General features: G+C 30.0%; 1 protein-coding gene across 3 annotated transcripts; it reads right to left on the bottom strand.

The window, feature by feature from the left end:
* Positions 1-1,259: 1,259 nt before the first annotated feature.
* LOC107454313 (monocarboxylate transporter 9) lies at positions 1,260-26,412 on the bottom strand. Of its 3 annotated transcripts, none has more exons than XM_016071467.4 (5): positions 26,276-26,412; positions 11,021-11,271; positions 8,018-8,161; positions 4,657-5,964; positions 1,260-1,682 (listed from the first exon to the last, which is right to left on the bottom strand). In XM_016071467.4, exons 2-5 carry the CDS (start codon positions 11,220-11,222, stop codon positions 1,552-1,554), a joined length of 1,785 nt encoding a protein of 594 aa, XP_015926953.2. In that variant the 5' UTR covers positions 11,223-11,271; positions 26,276-26,412; the 3' UTR covers positions 1,260-1,551. The 3 variants fall into 3 exon arrangements, with proteins under 3 accessions (XP_015926953.2, XP_087012885.1, XP_015926952.2); XM_087156759.1 differs by lacking the exon at positions 26,276-26,412 and adding an exon at positions 24,680-24,784; XM_016071466.4 differs by lacking the exon at positions 26,276-26,412 and adding an exon at positions 21,650-21,790.
* Between the last annotated feature and the right edge of the window lie 13 nt (positions 26,413-26,425).

Below are 26,425 nucleotides of genomic sequence, written 5' to 3'. Positions count from 1 at the left end.
TTTTTAGTTGTACAAAGTACTACAATATCGCTATAAAAATTATCGTCTTCGTTTAAGAAAAAAAATAGAGCGTGGAAAGAAGAAGAAAAACTTATTATAACAATTATGAACAGCGACAAATATATCAAAGCGAAGCGTTCTATTTACGTATCGAATATGTTGCCACATTTTTAATACAAAAGTTAAACTTTTCTCCACTTTAATAAATGTAAACTAATGCGAACTTTACAATTAAATTATTAATTCCTTCGTATATTATTGGTTTAAGTTGTCGAAAATTAATATTTCAATTGTGAGGTTCGCATTAGCATACATTTATAAGAGTGGGGAAAAGTATATGCATTTTTTAATAGTTTTTTGAATATGGCTCTTTGAAGACGAAAAAGCAGACGAAAAGCATAGACTTACAAAATGACTGATAACTAAATAACTAATCAAAATTTTTGAAAAAGAAAAAAAATACTTCTTCATTATGTCAAAACACAATTATGGGCAGAGTTTCGTGCCCGGGCGAGGCTTCTGGGGCGATATATTGTGATTACAGACACACACACACACACACACACACAGCCGCGTTTATTCTTATGTATAGATATGTGTTACGATGAAAGTGATAAATCTCTTAATTATTAATAATTTCCGGTCAATATTAATAATAACCGTCTCTTTCAGTAAAATTGATACATTTCATAAATTATCAGCATTAACCCGTTATTATTAATAATAACCAAAGAAGTTTGGTTAATGTCATTAAACGGTTTATATAGCGTTGGGACATGAGTGTGCTTCTTTGTATATGTGTTACGGTTAAAGTGATACATCTGATAATTATTAACACTAACCGTTCGGTGTGAATTACAATGCGGGAGGAAATTTTAAACAGCATTTGAAGACACTGATGAGTATGCTGAAACAGCTCTTGGTTCGGTTATGCCGGGAATGTAGGGTATACCGGGCACTTAACCTTAAAATTTTTTTTTTTTTAAAAATCAATGTAGTTGCACCTAATCTGCTTTAATGAATGCACTGAATCCGTTATACTCTGATGTTTTTTTAAACACTGTTTATAGACTGTCCAACTGATTAATATAAGCCTGTTCAACAATAGGCAAAGGATATTTTTAGTGTAAAACTTTGAATTTCGAAGGTCTATACTTGATTTTTACTATTAAAACTCCAATACTTTATTTACTTAACTGCTTTTATACTTATTGGCGCCTAACCACTATCTCACTTAGCTAAGAAAAAATTAAGAGCAATAAATAAAACAGGTATTTATTTACAATCAATAACGAACTTTGTTCAAAATCGATCCAGCAAAATTTTTTTCTGCTAAAAATCTATCGACAGTTTTAATAACTAATAATTGAGGAGTTGAAAGAGAGTGTCAAAAACAAAATTGATGGGGATACGGAAAAATCGATCGTTGAACAGGTGAGCAGCTACCAGCGCCACCTATGGTGAAACTCCAAAACTAATTGATTTGAGCTTGACAATATTATTCGGCTTCTAATTGTTTTAATGATCTTTCTTTCTTTTTAGAATCCATTTTTAATGGTGACTCCTCAGAGGTTTCTTGAAAAAACATCTTTCTAAAAGCCATGCGGAGGCTGCAAGAATTGAAATGATACCCAAAATATAAAATATGTAAGCATACGATCCTATGCTGTCTCGGAAATAACCTGAAATGAAAAAAAGACTGTTATTTTTCGAATTTATTTAAAAATAGGCACATATCTCATAATAATTTCTCCACTTTGTAATAAAGGAAAAAAATTTATTGAAAAGTGCAACAGCTGTCTTTTGCGTATTTTTTTAAACACAGACTTTTCAGAATAGCGTCGAATTGCGTTCACCAAGTTCTGAAATATCAGACTTGTAAACTGTGAATAAGCAGAATATAAAATAAGACGAGTCAATTTTGGGAGTTATTGATAGATGCGTATTCAGTTAATTCAATGAACATAATCAATGGATATCAAAAAGTAATTAGATGAAATCTGCAGCAACGAGATAGTGTATTCATAAAACTGATACATAACTATCAAAAAAGTCTATATGCGAGGAAATTGTGTCGAATGGTTCGTGTTACGTATTGATTTTCTACAATTTTAGAGATTTGCAGTTATGCGAAATAATATTTTCGCAATAGAGAGAAAGAAACACTTCCTATCGAATGATTTTATGAAAATTTTCACAGACTCTAAAAGATATTTTCTTTATCACATTGGCTCTATATATCATAAAAAGCACAATTATCTAAAACCATTTTCCTGCCCCTGTGCATATTCCTATTGTAAAGAAAAATTACATTATGTGTAAACAAAGAAGACACCGGGGAAAAAGGTATTTACCTTATTTATGATAATCTTTAATATGGATTCATAATTTTTTTCTTAAGTTCTTTCTTAATTTTTCATGTCATACAGTAAAACATTCTGAGCTACAATCCTTTGCGGGCCTATAGGACTAATGTATGCGAATATATTGGGACTAATATTCGGTTACTTTTAGTGCTAATAATCAAATATAGATCAATGAAATATGAGTTATTTTGAAGCCCCAAACGGTATGACGCTAAACACGGTGATTGAAACTTTAAGAAAACTCCCAGAGCACTCATTGTTTCTTCAGAATCAAATGTAGTGTGGGAAAGTTTTTACGGGGAATCGAATTAAAAATTGTATTGAGTAGAATTAAATGGAATGCGAAAATGAACACTACTTTTGAATGGGTGCATTTTATTTCATTCCTTTCTCTTCCTAAAAATGGAGTTAGCAAATTAATTTACATTTGATGCATCGAAACAAATAAAATTAAACAACAAAAAATTTGATAGGAACAGCACTTAAGAAATTATAAAAAATATCTCGAAGACAATTTTTTTGCCGGTAGAATACGCTTTAATAATTTGGCATCATGAAATATTTTTCACAATTGAATATTAGATTTCCTGCTTCAAGATTTTCAGCAGTTTCCAGACTTTTTAATAAATTGAGCATTACTCTTATTTTTTGGATATAAACTTATATAAAGTTTCATTGATAACTAATTTAAGCTCCTGCTGAAGAATAACTCATCAAGGTGAGGTAGGTAATTACAACCAATTTGAAACAGCTGAATATTTTTGTTTCTAACAACAATAGGGCAATGAAAAGCCGCGATTGAAAACTTTGATTCATTTATTTTACACAAGATTTGTAAAAATAATGCTTAAAATATGTTAGTAGTTTAAAGGACCCATTGTATCGAATCTTAGACCTAAATCTTATAAACTGTCAGCCGAACATTCAACAAAAATCAATCTTAGAAATTTAAGGTGTCTCATTGCATTTGTTCATGCTGGTCTACATAATTACTTATTAGTATAAGAAAAAGTTTGAAAACGGTGTAAATATGGACATCTTTTCCCAAAGGGGAATATGCTACAGGACGAAATGTGGCTATTTGTTAAAAGCGGAGAGCAGTTGGTCAGTCAGTTATTGTGGAAATATGTGTTATTTCTGAGCTACACATATATGTAAAACTGTTCATATCCTTAGTTTAAAATAAGGTGATTTTCCGAAGAAGGAGATCGTATTTTAATTTTAGAAGTACGTACTCATGACTTTAGGTCACATGAGGCCACCTTTCTTAGGTGAGGTTAGTTTGGAGCCTTTCTAATCAGGGAATTATAACAGAGATCAGCCCTGAATCACCACTCAAAGCTCAGTAAAACCATGTAGCTTGACAAAATTTGCCAGAAGTGATCTACTGAGTACGACAAAAGTAAGGCGGGATGGGGGGCAAGAGTGCGAAGAATAAAACTAAAAAAATAATACATTGTACTACTGACAAGGTTTCTTTAAACATCCTCTTTGGGGGTCGGGATGGCCTGGTTGGTAGGGCACTGGGCCCATGTCCAAGAAGTCGTGGGTTCGATCCCAGCCGGCCGAACACGCTCCGTGTAGTAAATGGTGACTGATGCCCGTTAAATCTGTCTGGGTCACAAAGTTCTCCAATTTTCCATTACAAATCAATACCTCTGGGAGTATTGATCCCGGAGATCCCTTGTCTTCCGGATTTGGATCAAAATTACAAGGATTCGGAGTTGAACATTGGTAGTCGTAAGCCCAGAAAAAATTGTTCAACGACGGTTTATAAAATATAAAAAAAACCTCTTTTGGACATCGATGACAATATTAACTTATACATCACTATTTGTAATAAACCAGATGCATCCTTTGTGATGAAGAGTTCACTGAACTCATGAAGAAGATGCATCAAGTATCAAATATGGACACTTTTAAGAGATAGTTATGCCTTTTTTTTCTTCAAATAAATAGCTTTCCAATCATTATTGAAAACATGTTCGAAAATATTCTTAATTATTTTTTGTGACTTTTTGGGAGAGAACCCATTTTTTTTCTGGTACTTTTTTAAAAAACTTTTAATAATCTCAATTTTCGTATCGAAATCATTGATATTAATCATTGTTTTGCCTTCTCTCATTCATTAAACTTGCTATAGTTAAAGTTCGAAAAGTTGGAATTTTTACAAAAAAAATAATAACTTTAAGTCATATAAAAGAGAAGTAGGGCTTTTATTTACAGAGCCCTCTCCCTCAATACTAACTGACCCTGGCATAATTTGATACACTTTAAGACAAAAGCTTACCTATGAGCAATGGTCTGGCTATAGACGCAAAACCGTTGAGAAAACACAAACAACCGTAAGCAACAGCATGCACTTCTTGGCCTAAGTAGTCGACTAAAAGAATAGGAAACACTATCATTGTGCATCCCAGTAGCAACCCATATCCAGCACTAGCGAATATCAGAGACCAGTATCCTGTAGCGAAAGGAAAAATAAAAAACACCATTCCAATGGCAGCCATGCAAATCATCACAAATTGAGAACGACTAATGTACTGGCGATCAGTAATCCACCCAAAGCATAATCTTCCGATCAAATCGGCACCGGAAAAAGCAAATATGACATATTTAGTAGAATCCAGAGGGAGGCCACAGTCTAGAGCGAAGTCTACGATAATTACAACATACATATGAAACAAGAAATAAAAGCTGACATTTGTTAGAGCAGTCACATAGAACATTGGGGATGACAAAACCGCTTGGAATGACCGGAAAACGTTTTTTTCTTCAACAGATTCTTCTTGAATGTCTTCCATAGTTGGCACAGAGTTAAGTTTGTCAAAAATTTCTGGTTGCAAGTCCCCAGACGTGTTTTCGAATTTGAGATTCGACTTTTCTAAAGGCCTCAAAACAGATGATTTATTAATTTTCGGGCGCTTACCAGATGAAATACTAAAGCTATGTCTTGCTGGACAGGAGTCAGTCAGCTCAGAAGTCGTGACGTCATCATTATTGTCCAGCTTATTCAACACTTCCTCACTCTGAGATGTTTCTAGAATACTCATCACTGCGCTTTGGAAATCGTTCAACGATTCTTGAAACTCTTTTTGTGCTCTAAGTAGTTCGTTCTGGTATTGTTCATTCTTTTTAATATCTAGTGATGAAGCTGTGCTAAACACACACGGGGGATCTTCAGCATGGTTGTTTCGATTTCGCAATCTTTCAACGAGCTCCACATGAAAGCTGTCCTGAGAATTTGAATGAAGTTGTTCTGAATTATTGTTATCTCTTGGAGCATTGCATTCCTTAATAAGAGGTTTATTAGTACTTGATAACACGTTTAGGGAAGTCTCATTTTCAGTTGTCTGCCAGGATGGTGGGGGTCGTAAGAGAGCCCCTGCAACAGCTACGTTAAGTATAATGCCACCTGTCAAGAGAAAGCACCCTGTTAATCCAAAGTGATCGATGAGAAACTCAAACAACACTGGCAAGATGACAGAACCAAAACACGAGCCAGAATTGGCTATTCCATTTGCAAGGCCTCTTAGATTCAGGAAATAAGCATTCACTATAACTGGCATCAGAGTATTTACCAGACCATATCCAAAGCCTGAAAAAAAAAATTCATTAACCTTTTTTTCCAATTTGTTTTTATTTGTTGTGTGAGAAATTTTTTTTAGCTATCCACAAAAAAAACTGTCTAGAAAATAGATTTGATTGACATGATAGATACAATCGGCTAAGCTGAACCAAACGTATACAGCATTATATTATCTAGGTAAGCTGATCAAAACTTGGAATAATTTAAGTCTGAAATTAAAGAAATGAAGATCATTGGTGCACTTTTAAAAAATGGAATATTTTTAATTCAAATACTTATGTTTAAGCATTACCTTTATAGCAGTCTCGGCATTTAAATCTCAAATCCTCTCAAATTTACGAACGGTTCTGAAACAAAATAATTGCATGCACGCAGTTTTGAAGAATAAATCGAGAAAAATGTTAAGAACATGGGAATTGCTAAAAGTTTCTAACGTTGTAAGTACGTTTAGTTTAGTATGCTTTAAGCGCAAGTACAAATATGTATTCTGTGTTGAAGAAACGGTACTCCTTTAATAACAGTCACGCAGGAACTGCACAAATGGTCAGGAAAAAACATCCCTGAGGATGATCCGACAAAATGACATCACAATTTTGATTATTTGCAAAGAGGAGGAACGACCTGCGCGTGAAGTCGTGCAGGTTACGGTAGAACAGTTTAACGAGGACCAAAATCGCACACCATCGGTTCCCTGATCAAAGTTGTCACCCACCCACTCACTGACCACAAGCAGTGATACTTTATTAGAGGTCAGGAAAACTACAATTTCTTCGTAGTTAACAACAACTACTACTTTATTACAATTTTAGTTAACTACAACTACTTTTTTTAAAATGGAGCGATAACAAACTATTTTCGAAATGTAGTCACTTCTTCGCTACAATTGGAAAACTAATTGAAAATGATTTTGAATAAAAATGAGGAGTTATATATGCTTCTGGGTTAAATATGAGGAGATATTAAAAAGTTTTAATTCATGCACGGTTTAATTCATGCACGGTTAATTCATGCACGGTTGGATATTAAAAAGTTTAATTCATGCACGGTTCTGAAGGGGGAAAAAATACGCAGTTTTACATGAAATAGTTTTTTTATTCTAAAGCACTTTTTACGAATTTGCTCTTTCAAACTATTGCTTTACTCGACAGTGATTTAAGAAATGCTTGGAAATTATCAAATATTTGTGATCTAATTGATCAATGCTTTTTTATATCCTGTAAGAAATAAGTTATTGGCGGTCGAGAGATCATGTTGTATTTGTAGTGCTCTTAATATACGCATGTTAACTAATTCGAAGGAGTATCTTTTCTTGAGTTTATGATCATTATTTTGATTTATTTAGATACGAACCGCCCGGGTTGAAGAACAGGTACCATTGATACCTGTTTCAGTTGAAGATATAAAAGAAATAAGTTATCTTTTTTAACACGCAGATCTTATTAACGCTCGGAGACAGAGCCATTGATATGACGTACGTTGACGGGCCCGCAAAGGATTTGCAACCATCAGATTCGAAAATGTTTTTGCCTTTAAACCTCGTTTCTACATTAAACTAACGATAAAAGTAGTTGCCAGGAATCGCTACAACATCAATTTTTTTTTTTTAAAGAAGCTCACTACACTACAAACTACGGAAAAAAGTAGCGATTGCAGTATTTTCGCTAATTTGCAGCTCTCTACATCCGACCACTGTGCTTGACTTGGGTGATCTACTGGCAATATATGATCATTTCATTGTGTTTTAAGTGTCAAGAATCAAGTAATTTCACGAAAAAAGAAATGCTAGAAATCTGAGAATAAAATTGAGAGACTTCAGACAACCTTCTGTTTTGCTGTTCTAAATTTACTCAAATATGTGACTTCATTAAAAAAATTTGTAAAGGATAAACCAAAGTGTGCGTGAAGGGCTTACAAAACTCACCTGAAAATATGTTAATCAAAAATAAGGCGCAATAAATTAAGTTAAAATATTCAATGGGGGACATTTGTGTAATTAGTTCTGGCAAAATATCATTAATCGATCTTTTATTTATTTGGTATTTTAGAGGAGAGAATAACCTACCAAAGACTCCTCCGAATAGTATGGTGATGACATCGAGAGAGGTGGTCAAAAAACAGGCCGAAACTCCTACACATCCGATTACAGCACCCACAATGACAACAGGTCGGACACCATATTTCTGACCAAGAATTCCTGAAAAGGGACCTGAAAAAACAGATTATTTTCTCTTTTGTTTAATCTATTTATGATTCTGAACTTAATAGGCGTCTTAAACTGTAACACCCTAATCAGGTTAGAAACAATGGATTATTTAAATTAAAAAAGAAAAAAGAAAAAAAAAAAACTTTTTTCGATAATTTTTTAAAAAAAGTTGGAAGAATTTTATTTATAAAATACCTTTACAAATGTAAATGAAGGGGGAAAAAAATACAAAACCATAGTTTTTTTAATCTTTAAATAATCTGTTAATATCATTTATTTTTTTTATGAAATCTGTCGTTTCAAAAACAATAAGACAAATAATAAGATACATTCATGGTAGAACTGGTGGTTATGTCTGGCGATAAATAACTTCCACCATCACCAAGGCGAGATACTTCCCTGATAGCCACCGAGGTAAAGTTGAGATAAAGCTAATGGATAAAAGAGTTAGGATTGGTTACACTGCTTCAAATGTAAACTAAGTTATTTTTACACACTTCTAAAAGATCAAACTGTGTGATAAAAAAAAGTTGGGAGATTCATAAAAAAGTATTTAAAGAAATAAAATCCCCTAAATGATAAAAATTGAAGTAAAAATTTTTGATGTATACTTTTAAAGTGCTGCTATCTAGTAGGATTTTTAGTAACTTATTTAGTTCATTATTCGATATTGACAAAATAAGGTTATTTCATTCCACGAAGAAATATTTTTCTTCATCCTGCATCTGATTAAAAATTCCAATTTTTTTTAAAAAAACCATGTAAGGATGAGCATTTTTTCCTAAAATAATCTCTACTGGAGTTTTTATTTCAGAAGTTACAATCAATAGGGTAAATTCTCCAGCGAACAAAAGGTTTTAGTTTCAAAATTTTTTAAGGAATTTATTCAGTGTATGTACTTTTAATTTAAATGTATTTTTTTATTTGATAAATATCCGAATAAAATATATCTGTTGATACCTGAAATGCCATAATTTCGAAATAGTAATTAAAATGAACTTTTACTTTTTCATATATTTTCAATTCTAGTGCTGCCATCTATGTGTTATTTGAATAATCTATGCTTTCAGTCGCTCAAAATTTTTTCAGGACTATCGTAGACTTCTTAACTTTTAAGCCAAAATTCACAATTTAGGCTCATTAATAGGCACGTAGCCAGAGGGTGGGAGGTACAACCCAAATATTTGCTTTTTTCAGAATAAAACGACACATTTTTTTAATTCATGAAGACGAAAAAGCTTTTATCAAAAATTATATAAATGTTAACGTGAGTTTTGTTTAAACTTGGAACATTTTGAAGTAGAATAATTGCTCCCTCGTATCTAATCAGTAACAAAAACTAGGATTTCCCGATTATCATAAGATAATTATGGCCACATTAAAATAAGGCACTTTTTTCATCATTTAAAATGTTTCTGAAGGTAACTTTCTGTAAGTTTCAGTAATTACTAAAGACTGAGAATTCAAATTATTAGAAGATATAACAGTTAAGGGCCTGAAACTTTTCTAGTAAATGTAAAATTTCATTCACAGGTATTTTAATAAAACGTAAGCCATTTTAAAATGACAGTTTAAGGACAAGAAGAAGTTTTAAGAGAATAATCCTATTATTCATTTTAATTATAAATCTTTAGTATTTAACATACTAATAATAAATATTATTTTAAATAACATTAAAATAATTTAACATTATTTATATGCTTTGAATTCTCTGAAAGTAAAATCCTGACAACTCTAAATTAAATTATCAATTTTAAGTGCTTTTTATCGATTTTGTATTTACCTGACAGACTGAGTGTTAAGCACTTTGTTTCCTCAATAGCGATATCTTTTGTAACAGTCATGGTTGGGTTTAATAACGAGATTCTCCTGAGCGTCTTTTTTAACTGTAATAATTATTCGCAAATCACTCTGTAGCTGAGATTACATTCACGTGAAAATCACAGTTAAAACAAAGTCTACAATGCATTTTTTTCTAATTTTCATATATAGATAAAAGTACTGCGATACTAAAAAAGATTTTTTAAAAAAGTAAAAAGGTGTTTCTTTTTTTTTTTTTTTAAGAAAAGAAAGAAAGAAGCAACTTTAAACTTTGGAAAGCACTTATTCATTTAACTTTCATCTATAACTGAAAATTTAATAAAAGGTTTAATAAAGTTAAAAGGTAAACATTGATAATTGTATCCTTTAAAAGATTTTAAGATGAGGGATAATGAACGAAAATAATTCAACAACATGAAATAAAAGAAGTCTTTCATTTGATAGATAGGATTTAAAAAGATATTTCAAATTATTTGAACAAAAATATAAAATCACTTGAATAAATTTTTGGTCAAATGACAGTATTTAAAAAAATAAAGTCTGAAATTAAATTTAGCGCAGGAAAATGTTTCAGTATTTGAACTATTTTATAGATATTTTTGCGAGTCATCATGATAGGGCATGATAAATAATAAAAAAACATATTTTCTTCTTTGTCATTATCGAAAAAAAAGAAAGAAAGAAAATGACGATGCAATAATGTCGTTTGTAACTTTTAGGTTAAATTAAATTAAATTTTTAAAGCGCCATTTTAATGGATCTTGTTTGCAGAGGGATGGCAAATTAAAAATTCAACAATTGCCAAGATATTTGCGAGAAAAAACAAAAATCAACTGAATGAACTCTTTTCTTTCTTTATTTTAAAAGCAAAGATTATTTTTCCAAATATTATTTTTCAAACCTAATATACTTTAAGAACAATGCGAATAAATAAATTTAACAAAAACCTAAGCAGCATATTGAAAAACTTTAATTTAATTTTGGTAGATATGAATAACTATCCTTTGTATATTTAACGCAGGAATGAAAGATATTTATGACCTGTTAGATTAAGAACAGTGATGCAAATGACCATCGGCCAAGACGCCTCCTCTCGAGTCACTCCAAAAGCATCGATAAAGGCTACGAAAAGAACACCTCCAGTTCGAAAGATTCCGGCTAATACAAGACTGTTGAAACAGGCTGCCAAAGCGATCACCCAACTCCATCCTCTGTCACGACTTACCATAGTTTCACTTATCATCAGTCAGCAATGATCATCCTTGTTCCGTCCTTCTACCAATCAAACAATTCTAGGAATGCAAATGACAGCAATTTTAATATTATAGAATCTATTTCTTCTCATTTATCCATTCTAATTTATTTGGCATAAAAAATAATAATAAATGCTTTAGATGGGACCCAAGCTATAGTCTATATAGCTTGTCATGGGACCCTATTTTTCCCATGGTCAAAAATCCTCAAAAAAATAAATAAAAGATAGGTTTATTAGAGAAAGTGCATTTTTGTGACGAAACTTAAAATAGAGTCTTCAGCTTTTGAAGGTGAAGGCTCTCGATTGAGTACGTGAAAATTCGATCATTAGATCGAAAGATATTCAGTGTGTTCACTTTATTTATTTATATATATTATACATACCGTACATCGAGAAATTGAAATCGTTAGTTACTTGATTTGCCTTAAGATTTAAAAATTTGATTTATAAATACGTCACGTTTTATTTATTTTTAATTTTTTTTTTTTAAAACTGTGTTACAGAACGACACTAAGAAATAGGGATACAAAACACAACACTCTTTTGGTCGAATTTATTTGTACTTAAGTGAGAAATTGGGATATTTAGCGTCATTCTATATACGAGTGCAGTGCTTCATATATAGAGATTTACGCACTTAAAATCTTTAATATATAATTTTAGTAGTCAAAAATAAAATAATTCACTTATTTTATTTTTGACTACTAAAAGTATATATTAAAGTCTAAACTATATATTAAAGTCTAAATTATATATTAATTACTAAATTATATATTAATTACTAAATTATATATTAATTGCTAAATAATAACTAAAATTATGTATTAAAGTTTATATGGAGTCGAAAGGGAATAATAAGAAAGCTTAAAATATTATCAAATTATGACGAATTATCAACAGGGCTGTATTAAAATATTGAAAGCTAGATTGAAATCTAATTAGCCATCAGAAGCTTCAAAGGTCATAAAAGAGGTTGTGGGGAGAGTTAAATTCGACAATGTCATCCGTCATCTATGAAAAGGTACCCCGACATAGAGTCGAGTTAACATGTCTTATATACTAGTGAATTGCAGTTGTAATTTTGTAGTGGTAGATACGCTACAGAGCTCCCCCACTAGAATTATATCTGTGATAGAATTCGATGAACGAATACCACTAGTTGATTCATTGCTGTTTTGTGAGAAGCCGGGAGAGCTGTATTAAAATCACCGTATTTTTTGAGTGCTGAATGTGAGAGGTGTATTAACTTCACGATCGTAGTCGCTCCTCTGTTGCCGTTAGCAGTCGAGTAATCTCAAGTATGCAAGCCGACGTTGTGCGTGATCGAGACGAGACTGAGTAGCAACAGTGCGAGAAGGTGGATAATGTCGCAGTCACAAGTCAATTGTTCAATGTGGATCATCCATCGAAGTAGGCGTTACTGTCTAGGTAGGCGTGTTCATATTGAAGTGGGCGTTACTGCCAAGGTAGGCGTGTTCACATCACGTCCTAAGGTCACCAATGTGGGGAATGAGTTGTTATCGACTATGTCAACCTTCATCTATGAAAAGGTACCCCATCATAGAATCGAGTTAACATGTCTTATATACTAGTGAATTGTAGTTGTAATTTTGTTGTGGTAGATACGCTACAAGGTGATATAGATTACCAGAAACATACTTAAGTATCACCTAACAATCAAACTGATTTCAAATGATTTTAATCTCACTTTCATTGCAATTGATATCGGTAATGATTCGTCGATTTTGATAACGTTTTATAATTATGATCTTACATTAATTTGAGAAAGCTGGAGAGTAGATTTTTTACATCATTTTTGTCGAGGGTTGTAAAACGGAGCACTCAGCTAATGCTAAAAAAAAGTGGTGGTTAAAAGAATGTTCTCGATCGAAGTTAGTAAAAATAACAAAGTTAATAATTTTTATATTTTTACAGTGGCCTTTTCTTTAAAAAAAAAAATTTCGCCAATTTATTTGGAAAATAACTTTGAATAATGTATTCTATCTTAAGAGACGTAAAACAAAGGAACCTGGATTAGTTACGTCATAAATATAAAAATTCATTTCTCGGAAGGAATTTTTTTTTTCTCCAAAGATTATAAGAGTCAAACTAAATTTGTTCTTGGAAAAACCATTCTTGTTTTGCGAGATTATTTTACCATTTTCAACTCTACTCTTAAATAGTCGAATTTAAAAAAGCATAATTTTGAAGCCCAGTATATAAAGACAATTCGACTTAAAAAAAAACTTTTAAAAAGTTAATGTACACTGTAAAAAATTTCGAGCTATGCGGCACCAAATATTGGTATTCATTTGCTGGCTACATAAAGTCGTGCTCAGTTTTACTATATATTGGTGCTTTCACTAGTTCCAAACAACGAGAGAAGGTTGCACCAAAAATCGGAATTTTGAAAGAGCCTAAAAGCGGCGAAAGGTTGCACCAAAAATAAGTGTTTTGAAGGGAACTAAAAAGCGAGGAAGGTTGCACCATTATTAAATATTTTTAAAGCGGCGAAAAGCAGATAAAGTTAGCATCATTAATAAATATTTATTGAAAAAAGAGGATATAATTTAAATCAAATTATAATTAAATTATTTAAATCTATAAAAATTAATAAAACTATTTTTATTTTAGATGTGTTATGTAATATTAATATATATATATATATATATATATATATATATATATATATATATATATATATATATATATATATATATATATATATATATATATATATATATATATATATATATATATATATATATACATCAGTTCATATATATATATATATATATATATATATATATATATATATATATATATATATATATATATATACATCAGTTCATATATATATATATCATCAGTTCATATATATATATATATATATATATATATATATATATATATATATATATATGTATATATATATATATATATATGTATATATATATATATATATACATATATATATATATATGTATATATATATATATATATATATATATATATATGTATATATATATATATATATATATTAAATAATACATCTAAAATAAAAATAGCTTCTTGAATTTTTATATATTTAAATAATTAAATTATAATTTGATTTAAATTATCTTCTCTTTTTTTTATAAATATTTATTAATGATGCTAACTTTATCTGCCTTTTGGCGCTTTAAAAAATATTTTCGTTCATATAAAAACTTTTTCTTTCTTCAAATTGATCTATGTAAAATTTAATCATTTTTTACATTTCATTTAAAGCACGAACCGATGCTATAGAGTTAATACCGCATGTAAATAAAAAGAATTTTAATTTTAGGCTGAATCAAATTCTTATTACTATGTATTTTGAAATTTTATTATTTAAAAATGAAAATATTACTTTCACAAGTAAAAATTTGTATAAAAAAGTAGACGAATGTTGTATTGGTCAAACCCCAATCTCTAATTAAGGAAACATTCCAATATTAATTACATTGGAGTATGGAAATATTAAATTTGAAGTAAATTAAGAAATGTAAAAATAATGAAATAACTTGGAAATATTAGCAAAAAATATACAGATCAATATTTAAACATAATTTATTCTTTTACAATCACTTTGATATTTGTATACATAGACAGAATGTAATAATTTTTAAGCAAAATCTTAAAATTTAAATATATTATACTTTTTATACATATCACAGCATTCATTAAAAAAAAAATACAAAATATTCACTCAGAAATATGATCGATAGTATGTTTTTGTTACTAAGAGAGTGCATTCAATTCAAACTTATTTTAAATTTACAGTAATTTAAAATAAAAATTATGTTATGCCTCAATGTTTAGAGTTTTGAAATTTGGGATCATCTGAAAATAATTTTCTATATTTTAATAAGATACTAAATTTCTTGGCATATTCTGCCTCATCTGAATTAAAATCTACAATATAGCTAAATTACTTTTTTACAAGCATAATTTACTACTTGATAAAAAGAGTAAAATTTCCCACAGCTTGAAAAAAAATACTGTAATTTTTTTTTATAAATTAGTAAATGATGGTGAGTATTTGAGAAAAAACAATATTTTTATTACATATTCATGATTATAGATTTTCTGGTGTTATTACTTTAACTATATCACATTTTTTAGTTGATTGTAAAAAACACAACAAGTTTTAAAAAGATTACACACAAATAAAATTTTGGAGCCTATTTACAAAAGAATAATTGTTTTTCCAAGCACAGGTTCTTCATTCTCAAAACTTGAAACTATACACATTCCTTGTTTGTAAGCTGTTCTTGAAACTAGCACTTTTCAAGTGTGAAAAAACTGTTTATAACCTTCTGGGATTCTGGTGATTTTGGCAGAATCAGTTGGTTCGGCACTGGGTATAACAATATTTTTTCCTGTGTCTCTTTCTCAATTAAAATCATTGATGTTGTTGGTATCTTTATGCTAATGAAAGAAGATTAAAAATAATGTAATTTATGCTAATAAAATGTACAGAAGAAACAAAATTTGAATCCTTACTTTTTTAAAACATAGAAAGATAAATCAAAGAAAGTCATATTTTAATTACTATTTTTAAAATACAATATAAAGAAAATTGAGAAATTGTAGTTCTCGTGTAAAAAAATTTTAAAACATTTCACTACCTTAAAAAACAAAAATTTCGAGACCAACTATTTATACAGGGGGGGGGGGGATTTTTATCTTTAGCCTCCTTTTACCCACAAAGATTCCGGAAAGGAATGAAAGATATTGATATTTTAAAATATTATTATTATTATTTTTGTTAAAATGCGCTAAAACACCAAAATAGAATTTCTCCACTTGAGAAATTGTGAATTGAATTTTATGCAGAGCGGCACAGTAAAAAAATTACTGAAGGAACTGCAAACAGTTAAAATAATAAATGAACAAATTGATCATCACTTGTATAGATAAAAGAGTTCGTGTTGAGTCTAAGAGGGTGGAATCTGGCTGACGATTAACACACAAGCAGTAATCATGTGGATAGTATTAAAACTCCACATGTATACTGTTTGTGAGGGTTGCCTTTTTAACTAAAGGTCTTTTGTTTCATAGAAGCACATATATTTCAGAATAAAAAAATTTCACTTTTGTAATTAAAATGAAACTTTTCAAAAAAAATTTTTTTAAAAAAACAAAAACTGTAAATATTATAAAGAATACGTATGACATTTTTGAGGATCAATGAAAACGTTCAATTTCATGGTTATATTATCCTTCCCCTCACCCGCAAAACACAAATGTGGGCTAAATTAATATATTTAAAGCTACAAAAAATAAAATAAATAAGTAAAAATTAAAAAAACATCGAAAAATAAGTATCTAAAGCAGAGTATCTATGAGTATCAAAGTATTTTTTTATATGTATTTAATAAAAAAGATATATTTATTATCTTTTTAAATACAATACTTTGTTTCATTGAAAAAATTTTTTCTCTTAGTTAAAAAATATTAATAATAAAATATATTTTAAGAAAAAATTCTAATAAGAAATCAGTTAATTTCTAAATGTTCTAAAACAAATCTTATTCTTGTCGGTGTTTTGTTTTAAATTTCAGTAAGGTATTATTGGCGAATTAAAAAAAAATATCGCTTTGTTTTCTTTAGCGCCAATATTACCCACTAAGTTTTTCTCCTACCTCGTGCTCTCAGAGAACGTAAAGAGAAATCTAGTTTCCATGACAACGGTTAGTATTAATTTGAGGTGAATAATTCGCATTGAAAATTTTACAACCGAAGCACTTTAGAATGTATAGACCAAAATTCGTGTAATTATGTGACATTACAAACGAAAAAGAGCAAAATAGAACATGAAAATCAAAACAAAAGCAGAGATATTGATAAAAAGTTTTAATCCTAACAGAAAGCACATACGAATTTTTTTGATCGGTGGAATGAAATAAAAACACGAACCTAGAAAATTTTCACCGGCAGTGAATTTGGCGGAAAACTATGCTCCTTTAGCCAAATAAACTGTAAATGCACTTTCTGTGCACATAAAATCGTTATATCTCCTTATTTACAGAAAAAGAGCTAATATAGATTTTAAAATATTTAATTATTCATACATCGAAACAGTTTCCTATAAGAAATTTGAAGCTAACACTTTCGGAACAGACAACAAAATTTTTAAAGTTGATATTAAAGAAATGAACTGTAATTAATGCAAATAATTAAGAAAAGTTTACTTACCTTCAAAAGAAATGGACAATTTCAAAGACAACTTGCATGAGATGATATCAAGATTCAACAACAAAGTCGTCCATCTTGTCAACAACTACGTAATAAGTCATCGGTCACGTGCCTGTCATAGTACGAAAGTTTGGTGCAATCGATTGCGCCATAAACGCATTTCTTGATCATATTTTCCAATTTATGGTGCAACCTAGATAAAATAATTTTTGATTTATCCTATTTATGGTGCAATTAGCAAACTTTGCACCAAGTATTGGATAAACATTAACCGAGATTTTTTACAGTGTATGCGTTGTTTTATGTCGAAATCAAAAGTTTGAGAATTGGATTGTAAAACTTGAAAATATTCGATCGAAACGTTGCTCGATCTCACCAATCTAAAATTTACTTCGAAATTTTAGATTTGGGCATAAAAACTACGCTGACTTTTGCATCTTAATCCACTCATTTAATCACATCAGTTATAATAAATTTAACATTTTTAATTTAGTTCCTCGTATGAATCAGCTAATTTTACATTTCTCTTATTATCTCAAACAGCAAAAATGATCCAACCAAGCTCAAACTCAAAAGTGTTCCAGATTTTCGATCTACCTCAATTAAACTAGCTGATTTATCTGAATTGAAGGAAAAGTATTGCTTCTCATTCTTCTATAAAAAATCTGAAACACGGCAGTAGTTTTTATTCTTCAAAAAAATTTAGAGTGACCAAGATCTTTTTTTTTTTTACATTTTTGTATTGAAGCATTAAAATTAGTTTCACACATTTTTCAAAGTGAATTTCTCCAAATGATATGAGTTTTTATTAAAACCTATTTAAAAATTAGGAAGGGAGGAATTTTTGACATTTTAACAAGATGTTAACAAAATGACTCTTTAAAACACTAATCATGCTAAAAAGTTCCTCCGTCAGAAAATTTTATCAAAATAAAGTGTGAAATATCGAAACTTTTTTTAGTTTTTCTATAATTTTTTATTTACGCATCATTTTTTTTAAATCCAATTTCGCAAAATTTGAAAGCTAAGTTTTAAATCTAGAAGAAAAGGAAATGAATTCGTGATAGAAATTTGCGCTTTCTTTAACATAGGGACTAAAAATCTTATTAGCATTGTATCTATTTCATAGAAAATTACAGAAAAAAACCAACGTATTCCACCACTGATAAGCAGCATCGTTCATCAATTAATCTTTTGCGATGGCGACTGTTCTACGTTTGCAATCAAACATAATTCCAGAAGGGAAATATTTTAGATACTTTATCACACGACTTGGAACTGATAAACACGTAGATAAAGTATGATACGTCACATTTTGAGACTGTTGTTTCCAAATTTACGCTAAATTGAATTTTTCTCAATTACTACTCCTTCAAGTGGTTTTCAATGTTTATTATGAAAAAGGAAATTATTTTTACGTAGGAAAACGATCAAGGAATGCCAAGAACCTACACAGCATACTATTGGAATAGCTTTTGATTTCAAAAATAATATGGCATGTTTCAGGTAAAAAAATATTCTCTAGCAATGGATTGCAAGAAATTGAATGGCTAATTTGAACACAGTTTAATGTTAGATAAAAATTTGGAGGGGGGGGGGTTAAAGTAGTCTTTATTGAATGAACTGATTTTCAGCACATCATTTAGAGCAAAAAGTATCATTAAATTTTTTAATTTTTCTCAAGGTAAATAGAAAATATTAAAATGAGCATCTTAAAATTTCAAACACGCTCTAAGCTTGCTTAGAAAATTTATTATTTAAAGTTTGTTTTCGAAATGCAATAAACTGATATAAATAAAATCTAAAAATAATTTATATATTTTTTAGAAATAAGTAAACAAATTTTTTTGAACTACTTGAACAAAATTGATTACGTGTTTTCTGTATTTAATTGCCATATTAAGTTGAAATTCACATTTTTCTTAAATTCATCATTCAGTATATTCACATTTTTCAGATATTATGCCCGGAAGCATAAAAAAAAGAAGCAATTTTTAGAAAAATCAATTAAAATATATGTTTCAAAAAATTACATATTGAAAATTTTAAAATCTTCTTTTTCACGTAAAACTAAGTCTTTTTAATCTGTGAAAAGTTATAACGGACTGATATCATGAATCTGAAAACAGATTTTTAGTTTAAACGCTTACAACCCTAAAGAAAAACTGACTGGTCACTTGGCTGAGTTTTTTGCAATCATGCTAGCTTCTATTTTAAAATTCGGAATTTTCGGTGAGTTCTCAATTCAATAATAATGGAGTAAATGCTTTGAGTCACAAAAATAATACTAAGAAATTTATTGTTTTCTATAAAACTTTGAGTTTATAATGTATATGCATATTTGCCTTTGTCAAAATTTTCAATCTATAAATAAACCAAAAATGTGTCTTAAGTGTAATAATAATGCAAAAACTATTAAATAAAAGCCTGTCAATAAAAATACTGCATGCATAAGAATATCTGACACAAAAAATTTTGTTAAACTATTTTAAACTTAAAAAAGATGAAGAAAAAAAAGTTTTTTCTTCTTCCTTTTTCATAAATCTTAGAGAGATTCTCTCAGACGATTAACCGTCTTTAAATAAACCTATAATTTCGCTGTATATTTCTTTTTTCTTCATCGAATAACAATTTCTTCATTTTGAAAGCATTATTACCAATTTTTAAAAGCCAGAATGAATGAAGCACTTCTTCATGTCCTTATACCAGTCAAATTTCAACACATCTATCCATTATTGACTTAGTAGGCTGTTCAAGAATCTGTCACTCACCAGATGTTATGCTCTATTAAACCATCCATTGAATGACCGAGGAAACTTTTTATTTTCCAAATGAAGTCCAATCAGGAGTTCTCTGATGTTAAACAACAAAAATGATGATGGTCACCCTAAATAAAACTATTCACACATTGATCCTCATTTAAAGTAGAATGAAAGCTTCAGTGAGTGCAACATGATGAGCCATGACTGGTAGAGGAGATTTTAAAATGAAACATGTAGCAGAGAATTCGACATGAATAAGGTGTTCAACCGATGAAATAAAATGTCATAAAATCACAGACAATGCTTTTTTTTCGTTTAAATAATATAAGTAGAATATTTTAAGCATTTTTCTTAAATTTCTTATAGATTGTTAAAAAATGTTAACAAAAATGAGTACAAAAAATATTGATTGGATAAAGAATGATCCGATCCAATCATTTGTTTTAAGAAATATTTAAAACTAGACTAAACACGCAAATAATGGTAAAGGATAAGGGATATTTTCTTTTCGTTTTAGAATACGAACAATGTCAAACATTGAGATCTTTGTTTATTTGTTTTAAAAGTAAAATTTCAAAAAAGACAGTCAATTGTAACTGTATTTCCACTTATTTTCAATGCATTTGGTCTTCAAGATTATTCCTATTCATTTTTATGATTTGAGGTACCCTTATGAGTAACATATCTCAATTTTAAGAAATATCGATCTTCGAAAAGTTGAAAAACTTCTAGCAATAGCTCAAATGAACAGAATGCTTCTCCTTAATTGGGTATTTTATAACGGCTCATTAAAGAGAAGAAGATAAATATTTCTATTAAACATTTTCATAGTTTTTACGACTTATTAAAAGTTTGGAATTAAATAAAAATAAGTCGACGTAATTGTTTTTGAAAACAGTAATAGTGACTACTAAAAATATTCTGTTAAGACGTATTTTAATTATATATTAAAATCTGATAGTGTTTTACGGATGGCAAAAATCAAAACATACAAACGTAACAACATTTTGATTATAATATTAAGAATATCCGGAATATTCGCGTGCTTGTGAAATAAGCGATCGTGCTATAAATTATTTTCGTCTTTGCTTTACTTTACTATTTGTTTTATATGAAGATGTAAACGAGTATAAATTGTTAAGTAATTAATATTCAAAATCTCATATTAGAGTTTTACACTTTGAACTGTAACATTTTAACTATTCACTACATTACACGACAAAAAAAAAAAGGATTTTACTTTCTAACATTTTTATTTTTTAATTTTATTTTAAAATAGTTGTTTACCAACAATCATGTTTTAATAATTGAGAAAATAGCATTTGTAGCCATTATCAAACATACTTTATGATTATTAATCACACCGAACGATGTAAATAATTTCTAAATATAAAGCAGATCAAAATGAAAAAAAAAAAAGTATTAACTTACTGGACATTGCGATGACCATCCGGTGATAAAGAGAATCTTATCTCTAAATGAGCTCGTGGAAAAAAAAAAAAAATTCCGGAAGAGAGGATCGAGACAGATTCCATTTGAACAGGAAGTGACGTCGTTTCAATGTTTACTCTCACAATTGGGGAAAACGGTGCCAATAAAATTGTATATATAAATTTATGCAAAGTTTCAGAAGCTATACTATTATTTTTTTTCTTTCTTTGAAACTGAATGTTTGTTTGCAATTTGATTTGAATATTTTGTCATCAACATTTAGAACATTTTTCCACTTTCTACAGAGAACATTTAGAATTAGAACATTTCCCACTTTCCAGAGTTGCAAGAGGGATGGGAGCTAAGAGCACTGAATCAACGAAATCAAACGCCACTAAAACCTTCATTTCTATTTAATATATTATGACATAAGAAAACAATGTTTTTTTTTCTTTTCTTTTTAATGGTGGGCACTTGAAACTATTGTCCATTGGCCTCAGAAAGTGTCAGAACTGCTACCCTCTTCTCGTTACCCAAACCTATGGCGAAGCCACGCTGGTGGAGTCACACAACCACAAACCAGTTTATAGGGCTGGTCACACTCACACTAACACACAAAGGAAAAAGGACATAGAACACAAAGAGAGAGAAAGAAACATCCATGCCCAGAGCGGGATTCGAACCCGCAGCCATTGGCTAAGCAGTCAGACAAGCTAACCGCTCGGCCACCTGGCCGGCAGACAGGGCAATTTTGTTGACCTTTGTTTCAGGGGCACCATATTAGGTGGGCCAACATCGCTCCCACAGTGAGGACAGATAGTACAGAGAAAGAAGGAATATCCATGTCTTGCCCGGGATTCGAACCCAGAACCTTTCTGATGCAAGGACAGTTCCCTGCCCCCTACACAGGCCGGTCGGCAGAAAATAATGTGATTTCTAAACAAATTTAGTAATAAAATTTTAGGGTGTTGCTGGAAATAATTAATTTTCTACTATTGAAATAATTTTCGTTCATAAATATAATAAAATTTAAAATGTGGTTTTTATTTTTTATAATGTATATCCCCCCCTTTTTTTATAGTTAAATGCGAATTTTTGCCACCTTTAGCATTTGCATTCCTAAGTGCATCTAATAGAGAAGTTTGTCCCAGGCACACATATTTTTTTCATTTTCTCTCTCACAACCATGTCGTCATTTTTAATTATGAAGTTGGCTAATAAAACTATCAATTCGCAATGATTCGGATAAGTCAAGTAATAAGATCATGTCGTCGACAGTTGGCGTCGATAATTGGATTGGATCGATAAATGGCATCGCTTTCGTTCAATTTTTGAGAGGGACTAAATTAAAATAGACAGTCACACTAGTTCTCTAAATTTCACACACACGCACTATATATATATATATATATATATATATATATATATATATATATATATATATATATATATATATATATATATATATATATATATATATATATATATATATATATATATATATATTACTTAGTTTGCTAAACATCTGCAAAAAGATTAATCTCTTTCTTGATGTTAAAACAGATGATAATTCGTGAAAGTTTTCTTTATTTGTCTGAAATAGTGAGGACTTTTAAGAGATTTCCAATTAATAAAGGGAACATGAACCTACCACCACCGTCGACGCCCATGGATAAGACTTATACTTTATTATTACCATGCATATAACTATTAATAGTTTCAATAAAATGGAGTCTTCTTAGTGTGATCAGTAGAGCACGGCTATTTTTTTAAACCTTGAACCATACTGTATAATTATGCATTAAAAGGCAGAACTTTTTCAAGCAATTATAGTTTACTTAAACGTAATTCTTGACCTAAACAAATGCGTTAACTATATTTTTTAGTAACAGTGTATTTTCATTTACCTTTTTTCATAAATCACATGATCCTTTCTAAGCCGTTTTAAACTAATTCGCCAAACTGCCATTTTTTTTTCATGCTCTTCCACCCATTTAATGCAAATGCAATTTTTGTTTGCAAAGTTGAGTGAATATTTTTTTGTTAAATAATAGCACAAAAAAGATGATTTTAATGTCATTTTGTGGTTCCATTAAAGCACTACTAACTCGATCGCATGATTTATGATTACGAACATATTTTATATTATATGGTAATTACGTAATGTATGCCTTTTATTGATTCGCTATGTTCGCACACTTTCTGCCAGACAAGAGTCAACTGTGTCGGAGAGTATCGAATGGAAAGGAATTGAGGCCAAACAGAGAGTGGCAAGAATTAGATTTCGTCTGCATGAGGTCAAAGACACATCATTCCTTAAGAGATTTACTAATGCTATGTCATTTTGATGAAGTCCATAACTTTTATGCTTGATATAAAAATGGTCGTAGGCCGGGACAACCTGGTGGGTAGGACGTTGGGATCCTGTTCGTGAGAGTCGGCCGAAGACTCCCAGCGTAGTGACTGGTGCACGTTAAATCTGTTGGGTCCACAAAGTACTCCATATTCCCATTACAAATCATATCTCTGGAGGTACTGAATTTGAGACGGATCGTTTTTTGGTTCAGGTAAAAATTACGATTTGTGGATGAATGAATGGGTCCGACCTATAAACGGGCTGTGACTTGTGTGTGGCTGAAGTAGTATTCTTATCCATAGATGGCACTACTGTATAACAAGAAACACATCCTCTGCCTTAAATACGCTTGGTTTCACCAAACAGCTTTCAGGATTGGCAAGTAGCAGTAGAAGCAACAACAAGAAAATTGTCGATATTGTCTTAGTAGTAAGGAAATTTACTGCATGTTCCAAACACACGAGAAGTCAAAATCTACTTCAGTATCAAATACTACCTGTTTTACTGATTAAGAAATAGTAAAGTTTACTTGAAAACCACTTGGACATCTGCTTCTTCGAATTGAAAAACTTGGCTAATGGTCATTCTTTCCTTTATTAAGGAGATTTGCTTAATTATTATTTTTTGTAAGTCAATTTTAAGATAATTTGAGAAAAATCAGCTTTAGAGAATACCTGAAAATAGGAGGAAACTGCTTACAAAGCATCTTTAAACATCACCTTATTTAAAAACTTGTCAGGATGTATCCATAATTCAAACTTGCAACTAATTTATTAAATCTGGAAAATTAAACCGTTTTAAATATATCTGGGCACGTTGTCACATTTACACTTAATGTAATGTGACAATTTAATTTCTAATTTTACCTAAGCCTTTAATTTTTCTTTAAACGTTATTCCTTTTCTTCAATTTAGCAATTTTAACTTTCTTGTTGACCTTTCTCATGGTCATCGCACTTCCTGTGGGGAAAGTCAACCAACCCCTCTATTCACGCCTTTCTTTTTCTTCTTTTAATTTTAGGGGGGCTAACTAACCAATCTCTTTCCTTTAAGTTTCAAACTCTCCGCCTCTTTAAACTTAATTGGCCGTAATTTTTCTGGTCTACCCCAGTTAAGGAATTTTTTTAAGTCACTTTCTTAAGACATTCTCTTTTTCTCGAGCCTTCGGGCAGGTTATCCTTTTTTAAATTCTCCGCGATGTGGACTTCGGTGCGTATCGAGGGATTTCTTTTTACATTTTTTCTTAACCTTTATTTTAAATTAAATCCATAGCTGCAATCAATTTCTGTAAATTTAAAATCTACATTTTATACCTTTAATTTTCTTTAACATTAAAAAAAAAACCTTCTCGAATTTAAGCTTTCTTTCCATATTTATTTTGACCTTTAAATTACTCGTTCCTTTATAATTTACTTTTATCTATGACGCCTTCTGTGTTTTAATTTCTTTTGTCACCCATTTTTATTAAAGGTGTTCCTAATGGTAAAAATTGTTTTAAAGGCGTCTTTCCACTAGTTATGTTGTTAGATATTGTTCTTAAATAAATCTTAAACGCAAGTTAAAAATGTGTGTTTCTTTTGATGGTTGTCTTTTAAAATGTCCTGTGTGTACACGGTGAGTACCTTTCAATTATTGTTATGGGCATGCATAAATGTGAATTTATTAGTTTTTCTTATTGGAAACATCAGCTTACTGTATTAAATCATATATATTGTTTGGATATAGCATGACTTTATCGTTTTTATCTTTCATCTTAAATTTATTTTTAGTTTCGCCCCTTTTCACAAATTTGGTGATACCAAATTATCCAATTTGTTCAAACCTCACACTTTGTGACCCTTTGAACCTATTGGGTTATTATTGTTATCCCACATTAGCATTGTGCAGCCACTTTCCTTGATCGCATCCCAATTAATTTAATTTAATTATCTTTTATATATTTCGGCCTTAATTTGTTTTATCACGGCATTTCAATAATTTAACTTTTTTTTATCATGACTATATCCAAATACAAGTACTTTACCAATGATTTCAACCCATCTATCAATTTTATTACATAAATAACTTTATCTTATACGCACCAAAATATATTTTTTTATTAAACCCTTACACACGTTCTCCTTAATCATGATGATGTCTACTTGTTTGAGGTTTTATTAGCTATTTTGTTTAGAGTTATCATTTTAATTTTCACAAGCAACATTTACGACTAGTTTGCAAGCATTTAAACACAGAGTGGAACAAAGCTATTGGAAAAGTTAGTAAACTTACTCCAACTCCAGGGCTTGAAGGATGAGTTTGGTTACCACTATTCCATAGATATATTTAAAATAGTTCACATTTTTGATCCAATGCAAGCTATTTGATATCTATACTTTTTGAACGTTTGAAAATTCAGTTTGCATTTACTAAAATAGGAAA

The sequence above is a fragment of the Parasteatoda tepidariorum genome, chromosome 2, assembly GCF_982258835.1.
Source record: "Parasteatoda tepidariorum strain Cologne lab strain chromosome 2, Ptep-v5.0, whole genome shotgun sequence".
Taxonomy (NCBI): Eukaryota; Metazoa; Arthropoda; class Arachnida; order Araneae; family Theridiidae; genus Parasteatoda; species Parasteatoda tepidariorum.
This window is presented reverse-complemented; position numbering and strand designations above follow the sequence as displayed.

Excerpts from the sequence above, each read along its gene's own strand:
- LOC107454313 (XM_016071467.4), bottom strand. The coding sequence starts at position 11,222 with ATGATAAGTGAAACTATGGTAAGTCGTGACAGAGGATGGAGTTGGGTG. Across the intron at positions 8,162-11,020 it reads CACTGTTCTTAATCTAACAG|GTCCCTTTTCAGGAATTCTT; the intron begins GTCATAAATATC and ends CTGTTTTTTCAG. Across the intron at positions 5,965-8,017 it reads ACTATTCGGAGGAGTCTTTG|GCTTTGGATATGGTCTGGTA; the intron begins GTAGGTTATTCT and ends TTTTTTTTTCAG.